This window comes from Sebastes umbrosus, chromosome 23 (assembly GCF_015220745.1).
Source record: "Sebastes umbrosus isolate fSebUmb1 chromosome 23, fSebUmb1.pri, whole genome shotgun sequence".
Lineage (NCBI taxonomy): Eukaryota > Metazoa > Chordata > Actinopteri > Perciformes > Sebastidae > Sebastes > Sebastes umbrosus.
Window position 1 is genome coordinate 15,263,059 of NC_051291.1, and position 12,904 is coordinate 15,275,962.

Consider the following 12,904-nt stretch of genomic DNA (forward strand, 5'->3'; position numbering starts at 1 on the left):
GAATAGATGACATTTCTTATTAATACTATTTATTATACACCTTCTTGGTAAAATGCGGGTTAAAAAAATATCCTGAGGGGTATAATTTTTTAAACCATATTTCTTTGCTGTGGGGGTACATTACAAATAATGTTAAGTTGCCAGTCTGGCGAAAAAAAAAAGAGTTCAATTGACAAAACAAAGCTTAACAGGCGTTTCACATCTTCTTAACATGAAGTTAATCATAGTTACAGTACTCTGGAAGAAATCTCATTAAGTGTAACAAACCAGTGACAATAAGCGTTGGTTCCTCTATATGTTGCTGTCAGCTATAATCCATTTAGCGCAGACTGAATGTGGGTGGGCCACTAATGATGACTACAATGTTTGCTGTCTGCGCCTTAATGTATATTCAGCCTTATATGTGTATATACACTGTAGACTTTAATATTTTATTGTGTGTGTGTTACCTGGTTTCTGAAGGAGTCATTCTTGACCGGGTCCTCTGCTGCCAGACTGATGCTGCTGAGCAGGATGAAGAAGAGGATGAGGTTGGTGAAGATGTTGTGGTTGACGATCTTATGGCACAGAACCCTGAATCTGAAAAACAAAGTGAAGGAAAAAACACATTTGAGTCTCTTGTTACAAAATAATAAGGCGATCAGAACATGATAGAGATGGGAAAACGGAAGATAGGAAGAGGGGGAAGGTAGGCAGAAGGCGAAAGTGTCCTCTTACTTGTTGGTGTGGGTGAACACGAAGAAAGCGCGGGCCTCAGGCATGGGAATGGCCTTCTCCTTCAACTGAATGTCGGAGAGCGGCCGCGGCCTCGGGCCCACCGGCATCTCTGGCTCTTCGTCATCCTCATCTCCTGATGAGAGGGAGGAAAAGGTTAATAGTGAGAGTAAAGGTAAGAGGAGAAATAGTAGAAGAGCGGAAATAAAATGAAGACAGAAAGTGGGAAAAGTGGAGCTGAAAGTTTTTAAGTCTGGGTGGTCTCAGCAGAAGGTCACACAGAGGAGCATGGGTTGTTGAGCGGCCATACGTATTTACATGTTGGTAATACCAAGTTTTTGAACAGAAAAGTGACACTATATTGGACAATTTTGGATGGCTAGAAAACAGTGTGTACTTCAAAAATACTTTTAATAAAGTCTTCCTTATTTATGTGGGGTAAGAACAACTTTATCTGTCTGTTTTCTTTGCAGAGAAAGGTTATTTAATGGGGATGTCACATAGACATGTATAGTTGTTGGCAAGGCAACACTGCCTTTCAACAATTCATTCATCTAATCCAGAGGTTTCCAAACTTTTAAGACCATTTACCAAGCCACATTTCCCAAGTACCACCCACTGCAGAGACCAACAAAGTAACAATGAAAGAGCCACCTCGCCTATATACAGCCTTTGCTGTTCCTCTGGACCTGTGACTGTAAATCCCAGATGGATACAGCGATGTAGCTAGCCCAGAAATGTCTTTTCATTTCGCTAGAAGTCTTCACCTGCCTCTCGACTGTTTTTTTTTTATTTAGTTTTTTTTTTTAAATTTCTACTCTTTCTGCTTTAATCAACGACTGATGTGTCCGAATCTGACTGTATTTAGCTAAAACGCTGATGTTACTAGTTCGTGCTATGTCGGACGTCATGTCAAGTCCAAACATACTTTATCTCTAAAATATTTAAACGAGTAACAATTTTTTTTTACATCATTGTAATGTGATGTGTATATGTGATAAATGACGGTTTGTAATACAATTAAATTAAATTATTTGTTTTGGTTTTAATTGAGGATGTGGGCCAGTTGAGAGTGCAATTGTTAGGTCTTTTAGCAAAGCTCTTGCATACCATCAGATAGGAATGTCTGATCTCATCATTTCTCCAAACACACAGTGCACATGTGGTTTGTGTGTTACCTATGTAATCGTTGGCAGGATATGGGTTCTTCTCTTCACTCTCATCTCCGCAGTAGTCATCCATGTTAATCTGCAGAGGGAGAGCATTACATTTATTTATTTACCAGTTCATTCATTCCTCTGACGACAGACTTACTGAGGTCTGTGGCTACTACACACTCGATATGAGTGTGTCTTTGTGTACCTTAGTAGCAGTGTTGGTCTCTCCATCAGAGGTGATGGACTTCAGCTCGATCTTCTCCTTCTTCTTCGGCTTCTTCACCTCCTCCAGAGGCGGCTTCTCGTTGGCATGGCGCTTCTCTGGACTGGCCAACCTGGAGAAAGAGGGAGGACAAGAAGATTAGCATATTTCCCCTTCTGCTAACCCTAGCAATGACAGCCCCGTGTTAATCCACTGATGTGTATTGAATCACACCAGAGGAACAAAATGAAACACTTAGATTTAGAACGATGGGGAGTATTTCAATCACAGAAGGTGGCTGTGCTGTTATAATCAAACCAAACAGATAGTGAGCAGGCAAATTGTTGTTTTCCATCACACTTTTTTTCCTCAGATCAATACAGGTTGCAACCGAAAAAGGAGACATTTAATGATTTGTGCCACTGAGGGAGATGCTATCTTCCTCAGCTGCACTAAAATCTCACATTACCAACGTTGACAAATTACCTCTGTAGGCAATGGGATGCTAAAATTACCCAATAAAAGTGGTTTAGACAGAAAAGCAAAGCAGACAAATGTCTGCTTGTCTTAAAAACATAATTATATATTCATGTTCTAATTGTTTCAGCATTTTTAGTACTTTGATTTCAAGGCTCCAGTATCAGCATCCTTAAACGCCTCTAGGCATTACTGACTATCCAGGATGTTGAGATACGACCAACTCTCCCACTCCCTCTCTCTCGTTTTTTGGTGTTTGTCAGACACAGAAAACGTTTCCTTTTCATCCTTTTCTTTTCCTCAGCTAACTGTCTACCCGTCTTTCTCTCTCTTCCTGCTTTACCTGGCCAGTTTTTTCCTCTCCTTCTCCTCTTCCTCTTCTTTCTGGGCGGATGTCAGGCTCTCGGCGTCTGCCAGGTTGTCGACAGCGATGGCCAAGAAGACATTCAGTAGGATATCTGTTCAGAGGGGTGAAGCTAAGGATGCTGCTGACACATTGGATCATCAGTGTGGTTGGTTGCAAACAATCCCGGTGAATAATTAGTAACCTTCCTGCATCTGAAAGACACTGAACTGCCTAAGTAGAGATACTCAGTGACCTCCAGCAAAACAGTTTTGGCTTTGTGAATGATATCATGCAAAACACGCCTTCCCCCTCCTGCAACTGCATCCTAAATAGGGTTTAGATTTTATTCAAATCACAATCAGTTGCATTGTTATCCGGCTGATAGGATGCAAGTTAACAGAATCAGAAGAGACTTTTGATTTTTTCCGTGCTTGTCATCACTCATTACCCCTCCACCTCCCTTCAGCTCCACATTATGAAGGCTGCTATGGAGCTACTTTATGTTGAGGCAGGATACAGTTTCCGCAGATGAAGAGGATGATGAAGTAGATGCAGACCAGCATGCCGGGGAAGGACGGTCCACCGTACGCCATGATGCCATCGTACATCACAGAGTTCCAGTCCTCTCCTGTTAGGATCTGCGGCGAAAGAAATAAACGCAATTAAAATCTCATTTGCGTGAAGAAAATCTTATAAAAGTTAGATTTTCATTGGAAAGAAGTCTCACCCTTGTGACAGTGATATATTACATTTTCTTTGTAAGACTCACACTAGATTAAATGACTTTTTTGTACTGTACAAATAGAGAAGACAAAGATCATCATTTCAAGCTGAGAATAGAAGATGGAAGAAAAAAAGAAAAAAAAAAAGGCAGAAAGGAAAACAAGGTGCAGAAACAGAAGCGTCGTTACCTGAAACACGGTGAGCAGAGACTGGGGAAAGTTGTCAAAGGTGCTGCGTCGGGTCTCGTCGAAGTTGAATTTCCCCCCGAACAGCTGCATGCCGAGCAGGGAGAAGATGATGATGAAGAGGAAGAGCAGGAGCAACAGGGAAGCGATGGAGCGGACAGAGTTGAGCAGGGAGGCCACCAGGTTGGACAGGGAGTTCCAGTATCTGGGGGGAGAGACGTCCAGTTAATATAACAGAAGTACATAAAGGGGTAAAGGTACATTAGTCTCTCACAAACACACGCTAATACTCAAATACGTTTCCCATTTTATTTGTTTCCTTTCTACTGAGAGCAAGAGCATGCATCCTGGTGACAATACAATGGTTACAAAGTTGTCTTTCATTGTCCAGTGCAGCAATAGGGGACAAACCGATGCTCAATAATAGTCAATGTTCAAAATGTCTGTACTAACCTGGTTATTTTGAAGATTCGCAGCAAGCGCACGCAACGTAACACGGAGATGCCGAGGGGAGACATGATCTTGGTTTCCACCAGAATGGTCTCAAGAATTCCTCCACACACTACGAAGCTGTCGAAGCGATTGAAGAGCGAAACAAAGTACGCCTGTGGAGAGTTAAAAGAGAAAGAAGCAAAATTTAAGGTAGCAAGTATAGAGGAGACAGGAGTTTCTCTTGACAATCCTAGAAGTTACTGTTAGACACCGACCTGCAGACCCAGACTGTACATCTTCAGCAGCATCTCACCAGTGAAGAGTGCAAGCAACACCTTGTTGGCTATGTCTGAGGAGGAGGAAAGAAAGGAGAGAAAGAAAGAAAGAAATATGAATTACAGTGCATTACTTTTCGTAGGTATAGCTACGAGCAGTGTATGAGAACAGCCTGGTATGGGCGTGCTTACGTACCTTGTACATCGGTTAACCACTGAGGCTGCTGGTGATGTTCAGAGGCGATGGTCAGCGTGTTGAGGAAAACCAGGAAGATGACCAGCCAGTAGAAAAGCTGCGATTTGACCGCTGCTCGGCACTTCCTCCTACACAGCCTGTTCCACCTCCGAGAGTATCGACTAAGGAGGAAGAAGCAGAGATTGAGAGAGAGAGAGCGATGGCGAGGACGAGGAAAGATGGGCGAGAGAAGAGGTAGAGAAAAGGAGGGACGTGGGAAAGAGAGCAGAGAGGAAGAAAAAAGGAAAAACAAAGAATGGTCAAAAGAAACACGTGAAGAAGAGAGTGAAACAGCGGAGGAGAGAGAAGAAAAAGAGAGAGTCAGTTAGTCCGTCTACAGAGTAGTGATGACATCATCCCTCGGCCGGTGGTTGTCTGTTGTTTGAGAGCAGAGCTGTGGAACAGTTAGTCATCCTCAAAGAGGCTTCACGCCAACAAAAAGCCAGTATGACGAGCTTTGTTGCAGAATAAGATACGCACCATTTGAGGGGGAAAAAAAAGGAACGTTTATTCCTACGACTTGATTGAAGGAACAATTTAAACTGAAATGTGTTATATTGTGATTCACGCTTCAATGGAAACTTCAAACAAAGAAGTGGTTCATTTTATTTTTTTAGACAATTCAACATGTTGTTCGATGTTGTTGTGTACACAAGGTCTCTTGCACTTTTCCTGCCCTTTACTGTTGTAAAAGTTATTGTTTCTGGTAATTGCCAGCTTCACACCTCGCAGTCACATCTATGTGAACTAATCCACTCAAAGGAAATCTATCAGCTTTTATTCAGAACAACTAAATTAACCCAGACCACAACTGCCCTAATCAATTATCTGTTTTTTTCTGTTGCGGGTGCCTATAGATTATTTGTTCTTGACCCCTTTCTCCACTGCTACCCCACGACACCAGACTTGGTTGCAAGGAGACTTGTGAAACAGGTCAACGCAGCTCACCAGGAACCGTTATTCTTCTCTGCCGATACAAAATTCATGTTTTCACCGGTCTTCTGTCTGAGTGTGTGTGTGAGCTATTTCGAGCCAATTATGGCACGCGGCGGCTTTTGCCATGATGCACACACTGAATGTTATATGAGACACAACACGACACAAGCGGACATGCATTCTTACAGGAAAAGACATTTTTAATGTCTGCGACTGTATATTTGTGAAAACATCTTGTGTGGCCTTTCAAAAACAATCTGTGTTTCAGTAATTTGTAATTTCTGTCCCCAGTGAGGACAATACACCTCTTTTAAGGAATAGTTCAACATTTGGGAAAGACGCTTATTCAAAGACGCTTAAAATCGAATCCACTCTCATATCTGGCTGCTATATTTGAAGAGACAGTTAGCTTCGCTTAGTACACGTCTTTGTTGATTACTCGATTCTGATTGGTCAATCCCGGCGTTCTACGGTCTGTTATGTCTTTATAGCAGACCATTGCTATGTGTAACAGACCGTTGCTATGGGCGCAGTTCTGATGTCGGACTCTGGAGGACCGTTTTTTTTGTCAAATTATTGAGTAGCTGTGTAATAAGCGGGATAATGTACAGCTAACGGGTCATTGTTGTGAAATAAACCCCTTCAGGAAACAAAATTTGTTATTATGCCCAGCCAAGAAATAGTCTGGCACGTAACAACCAAGACCACAACTTGCCACTCTGTTTTTTTGTACGAATTAAACAAACGGATAAAACATGTTAATTACTGAGCTTGTTACTTTTGGACAGAGCCAGGCTAGCTGTTTCCACACGTTTGCAGTCTTTGTGCTGAGCTAACCAGCTGAAGTTTCATATTTACCATACAGATATGAGAGTGCTATTGATCTTCTCATCTAACTTTTTGCAAGAAAGAAAGTGAGTGTATTTCCTAAAAACTTTAACGAGTAAAGCTCTCTGTTTCTGTCAGTTTATCTGTGTTTCCTGTGCACTACTGTAGACAAGCACACTCACACAGATCCAGCGACCATACGTGTACCACAGCAGTCGAGACATTAGAGCAGGTGAAGTAAGAGACAATGGTAAACAACATGTACTAACCTGAACTTGGATTTGGAGATCCTATTTCTGGAACACAGAAAACAGAATGGATTATACACACAGACATAACACACGTATAGACAGGTACACAACACGAAAGGGGTGATTTGAGAGGGATATTTGCATCAGCAAATATGATCCTCGTACAACTTAGTTGTGTGGGTCCAGTATTTCCTGCCCTTCTGAGATGTAATTACCTTAAATCACCGAGTAAACATTTGATTGTTTAGAGACTGAGGTGAGCTACACTAGCACAAAAGCTGTCTGTCTCGTCTTTTCTCACCCACTTTTATTTTGAACAAATCACCCCAAGCAAACATATATACAGTGGCATCCAGTCAAAAGAAAAACAAATGCTTTCAGTTTGGATTTCCTCCATCAGCCATGGTGTGAAAACACGTATTAATAGAAACATATCTGTTGATTGTTCACCACTGTAACAGAAGCAAAAGGTACATACATAAAGTACGGAAGACAAGAGATTGTGGAAGAAATCGTCTCTGGAAAGAGAGGAGAGGAGAGGAAAGGAGAGGAGAGGAGAGAAGAGGAGGAGATGAGGTGAGATGAGGTGAAGAGAGGAGAAGAGGAGGAGGAGAGGTGAGGAGAGGAGAGGTGAGGTGAAGAGAGAAGAGGAGAGAAGAGAAGAGGAGGAGAGGAGACGTGAGGTGAAAAGTGGAGAAGGAGAGGAGAGGAGAGGAGAGGAGAGGAGAAGAGAGGAGAAGAGGAGAGGAGAAGAGGAGAGGAGAAGAAGAGGAGAGGAGAGGAGATGAGAGGATGAGAAGAAGAGGAGAAGAGAGGTGAGGTGAAGAGAGGAGAAGAGGAAGAGGAGAGGAGAGGAGAGGTGAAGAGAGAAGAAGAGGAGAGGAGAAGAAGAGGAGAAGAAGAGGAGAGGAGATAAGAGGAAGAGGAGAGGAGAAATTCCCACTGTGTAAATTAAATCAAGGGTTGTTTAATGATGATCAAACCTGATGCACAAAATAGTACAAATGTTTGGTGAATGTGATTAAATGATGTACTGGTTTAATGTCTTTACGGCTCCTTTTGTTGCATTTAAATTACATTTTGTTACTTCTATATTAATTTTGAGAAACTTAATCAATCGAAAGAGAACGTAGTCGTAGTATCACATAGTGTAACGAGCTTTGAGGGAGCAACTGTGTACTGATTTTGTCTGCAACAGCAGATGAACTGACTGACTGGCTGACTGACTGAAGCAATAACATGACTCACTGACTGACTGAACGATAGAATAAAATGACTGACTGGCTGGATATGGAGGCTGACAGTACACACGTCTCTTCTCTCCTTGTGTCCGTCTCGATTATGGAGATCAGCGGAAGTCGAAGTATAGCTCCCACCCCGAGGTCTGTCTCCATAGCGATGTGAAGAAGAACTGACAAACACTGAAAAGTCTCCAGTTTTATCTCCATAATAGTGCAAGCAAATGCCCTATAGCCAAACTTGTTGCAGTCTCGCAGAGGAGGGATGAGGGCTCGTATTTCCAGTCTTGGCAAGGTTACTATTCATTTAGTTTAGGACAGTCTGATTACTGTGAAAGTCACTGATTTAAGTGAGACTCCAAAATTGCAGGAGCGCCTTCATGGATCATAAAAAGGGAGATTTATGCTTTAGAACTACATACTTTTATGTGCATTTTCAAACCAAGTCAGGTTTATTCTGCAAAGCGTTTTAGAAATTATGAATAAGAAGCATGTAGTGATATAACTTTTATTGTTTGCTCTGCTAAATATTCAATCTTTAATGCACACAGTGATTAAAGTTACTGTGAGGAACTTTTATCTGGTTATGAAACAGTCTCAATTGAATACTGATGCCTCTAAATGACCTACATAAGCAAACAAGACCATCAGTGAGACGACTGTCTATTTCTATATAGTTATTCTTAATGCTTGTCATCAGTGCCACTGGGTCGGATTCTGCGCAAAATCAAACAAAATCATTCCGGTTCGCCAGAAACTCCTTCAGTTCAGACTCCAGCAACCAGCCCGCTGCGGACAGACCGAGATTCAGCTTCGCTGCTGCCTTCGACCTGCAGTCGGAGCACAGGTTCGCCTTGCTGCTTCGTCGGTCCCCGCTGGGAGCCAACACTGACGCCACGCTGCTGGAGGCCCAGGCCGTATTGCTTGGCCCGCTAAAGGGAAGGGGGGCACGAGAGAACCAGAACCAGGACTGAGCGGGATAGACTGTCAGACCCTGTTGCAGTAAAATGAGCGGTTTTCTAAAGGGACTCTGGTGCTCTGAAACAATAACGCTTTTGTCCACAGGGACCGCCAAAATCAACGCAAAATGAAAGTTCCCCGTAGTAACTTTAAGTCAGCTCTTGAGCTGCAAGAATTAATCAATCGACAGAACCACTGACTACGTAACTATGCAACTATTTAGATAATCAAATAATCATTTTAGTCATTTTTAATGCAAAAATGGCAAACATTTGCTGGGACGAGCATCTCAAATGTGATAATTTGATGCTTTTCTTTGTCATATGTGATAATAAAATGAATATCTTTGGGTTTTTGGACGGCTGGTTGGACAAAACAAGACATTTGAAGATGCCAACTTGGGCTCTGGGAAATTATAATGAGCATGTTTTCACTATTTTACATATGAATCAAATGGACTGATAAAAATGACTAATTTGCTGGTTTCACTATTACCTCTACTTGGCATTATGTGATGATCAAATATGATTTATCCTTTGTTTTTGGTCTGACGGGACAAATCAACACAAACAACATAACAAAGACAACGTAACAGATGGACAGCGAGAGCACAGATGAACAACAGTGTGCCACCCAAGTGTGCCTATACTGGCCTTACTGTTCCTCTGGTCGAGTGTGTTCTTGATTCAGTTTGATTTCACCTCTAAATTATTTCATACTGCCGCAGTAACTCCCTCTATTCAGATCTGTTCTACTCTGCTACGTTTCACAGTGATGCACCGTTTTGTATGTAGGTGTGTTCGCTCGCGTGTGCTGATGAAGTGGGCCCGCTTGGGTCACGGCTCCTGCGTGGCCTCGCGTCTAAGAAAGAAAGCAACGCACTTGTTTGAATAATGTAAAAAAATTGAAAGGAGAGGGTGGAGCAGGAGCGAGTGAGTCAGCTGTTCGTGAGCTCCCACTGGGGAGGAGGAAAACACTTCAGCAAATACACAAAGGTGAAAGAGAGAGAGAGTGAGAGAGCTGAAAGAGACGGAGAGAAGGAAAGAAAAAGGATTACTATTAGATGAGATGTAGCCATGATAGATGTGCTGCTTTTCTATGTATTGTTGAGTCCCAAATGATGGTCAAGCTTTCTTTCAAACGGGCACATTGGCCTCTTCTCACTTTTCTCCTGCTATTAATGAACTTATATGAAGCCTTCAGTAAAGAACAATGTCAAGGACCTATTCAGTGACAAGTACCAGATATTTGTTGTGATAAAAATTCCTTGAATAAAGGCATCAACCAATCGCATTGTGCGCAACGGGTTGAGTTGCGCCTATATTTATGAAACAACAGCAACGACGTCAATCTTTGTTGCTCCTTTCAACCTTGGCAAAGGCAGCGCAGACCAGATCCACTCCTTCTGTTCTGACCTTTCACAATAAAAGCCCTAGATATGTAATATTCACAGGCGAGTATTTAACATTTTCGTGTTGTTTATTCGCCGCGCCCCCCGGTGTGTAAAGGCCTTTACTTCGTGAAAATTTACTATTTGGAATAAGATATTCATTTAGGGCTGTCAAAGTTAATGCAATATTAACGCGTTAATGCAAATTTGTTTTAACGACACTACTTTCTCTAACGCATTAACGCAACTTGCGATTTTTAGTTTGTAGCGGGCTCAGTTTTAAAGCTGGAGTGAAGATACTGATATCATATGAAACTACAAAACCTAAGGAATCCATTGGTACCAACCATGTCATACTAGTTTGGCATGGCCATTTTCAAAGGAGTCCTTTGACCTCTGACCTTAAGATATGTGAATGAAAATGGGTTCTATGGGTACCCACGAGTCTCCCCTTTACAGACATGCTCACTTTATGATAATCACATGCAGTTTTGGGGCAAGTCATAGTCAAGTCAGCACACTGACACACTGACAGCTGTTGTTCCCTGTTGGACTTGAGTTTGCCATATTTGTCATTGTTTTATTTTGTTAACTGATTTCCAATACTAAATATATACATACATTTGCATAACGCAAGCATTTTTCCCCATTCACATGTTGATAAGAGTATTAAATACTTGACCAATCTCCCTTTAAGGTACATTTATAACAGATAGAAAATATGTGATTAATTTGTGATTAATCCCGATTAACTATGGACAATCATGCGATTAATCCTGATTAAATATTTTAATTGATTGACAGCCCTAATATTTATATATTGATATTAAAAATTATCCCAAAAGCAAGATTAAAAACATTTTAATTTCTAGCTAAAAAACAAACAAACAAACAAAAAAAAAAACAGCAACTACTCCAGCTTCAGACTTCAATGGGCTGGTTTAGTCGTAGTACACTAGAAAAAAAGAATAAGGCACGGTGGTTTAGCGTATGATTAGTTCCTCTTAGCCCGACCTACGTTTCATCAAGGTCACTGAGTTTTTGGGGAAAAAAAGAGTCATTTTTTCATAGGCTTTGTAAATGAAAAAGACCGCCTGTGGGAACAGCAGCTCTGTTTAGTCGTCTCCTCAGATCCACCCAAGTTCTCCCTATCAAAGTTTCATCAGTTTGGAGGATGACGACAACCCGCTGTCACTCTGCTCTCCTCTAACCAGCGTCAGAGCGTGAATTCTTCCCAACCTCTGTGAGCTTGATGACACAGAGGTCTGGCTTTGTGAGATCAGTGGAGGGCAGAGGCAGGTTGAGCCACTTGTACCAACACTGAAGTGCTAATACTGGAAGGATGCGGGATGGAGTTCATCCTCGGGATTGACAGAAGGTGACTGAGAGAGCTGAAGGGATAGAAGGAGGCGAAGGGGTGTGCATTAGGTACTTACGCTAGCCGGGTACAGCAGGTCTCCCCCTCCACGTCTCCCCCGGGGGCGTTGTCTGTGTTGACCGATTCGTTCTCGCTGGCTGGCATGCTCACTGAGAAACAGAGAAGGAGCGGAGCCCGAGAAAAAAGAGGTGACGGATAAAAGAATAAAAGACAGAAAGAGAAAAGAAAGAGAAAGATGAATTAACAGGACAGGGAAACGGGTTGTACATCCTCGCTTACATCATTCTTACGCTGCACTGCTCTAAACCTTGAGCTTAAAACATTGTGGACTCCAAACTGTCAGTCAACTTTACAGATGTACTATTACACACGCACTTAAAAACTACAAAGTGCATCCAGTCTTCTTCTGAGGGCTGCACTGGATTCAGAAATCAGATTTCTATATATGATTATATAGATATAATTATATTGTATGTATTTGCCTAAGCTAATTACACACCAAGTTTCCATGCTATACTAATAATATTTACCGGTGAGGGATCCTGGGACACAACCTCTGCAACAGCTATTAGGAAGGATTTCAACTTCTAAGCTGAAGGATTGCTTAACTCCGGGTGAACTAAATCTTAACAAAACCCTTTTGTGATTTTATAGCTCAGGGAGATTGAAAGAAAAAACATGCCGAAGATTTTGGTCTTTGGTCTGCAAACGTTGCGGGGGATGTTGGAGCTTAATTGCAGACTGAAAAACCTTGTAATGCTTTTTCTTCAGTCTTCTAAAAACTTTAATCAAGCTGTGAAAGCTTTGGCGGGATTAATGTCAACGCAAACATCTGAAAATTACTTAATTAACTTTATCTTTTTTTTGTTTGCAGATGTGTAAACAGGTAGGAGGCTCACTGAGCCCCAACCTTTCTTTTGTTTATGAAGCCACAAGGAGACTGCAAATGTGTCACTTTGTCCTTATTTAAAGACAAGTGTAATGGTGTGTAAAGATGGAAGGATGAATGCCGGGAAGACGGGAGGAAGAGGCTGCTGTGGAGGAAGGACAGGAGGAGTAATAGGAGTTGGCAGTTAAGGATGGAAAAAAGAGGAAAACGCAGGAGAACGTAGTGGAAGCATTGAGGGAGGTATGGATGGAGGGAGAGGAAAGAAATGGGATGGCTGGTTGAGAGACT

The 12,904-nt window shown here is 41.9% G+C and overlaps 1 protein-coding gene across 3 annotated transcripts in view; it reads right to left on the minus strand.

Moving 5' to 3' along the window:
• Positions 1-12,904, minus strand: part of cacna1c (calcium channel, voltage-dependent, L type, alpha 1C subunit) — a 225,087-nt gene that overhangs the window by 42,223 nt on the left and 169,960 nt on the right. For all 3 annotated transcript variants that reach the window (XM_037760298.1, XM_037760296.1, XM_037760297.1), the window contains exons 11-22: positions 11,786-11,876; positions 6,780-6,806; positions 4,708-4,868; positions 4,512-4,585; positions 4,258-4,409; positions 3,808-4,009; positions 3,414-3,534; positions 2,894-3,008; positions 2,077-2,206; positions 1,893-1,962; positions 718-850; positions 450-579 (exon numbers count right to left, since the gene is read on the minus strand). In XM_037760298.1, coding sequence (XP_037616226.1) covers positions 450-579; positions 718-850; positions 1,893-1,962; positions 2,077-2,206; positions 2,894-3,008; positions 3,414-3,534; positions 3,808-4,009; positions 4,258-4,409; positions 4,512-4,585; positions 4,708-4,868; positions 6,780-6,806; positions 11,786-11,876 — 1,406 coding nt within the window. The remainder of the gene's footprint in view (positions 1-449; positions 580-717; positions 851-1,892; positions 1,963-2,076; positions 2,207-2,893; positions 3,009-3,413; positions 3,535-3,807; positions 4,010-4,257; positions 4,410-4,511; positions 4,586-4,707; positions 4,869-6,779; positions 6,807-11,785; positions 11,877-12,904) is intronic.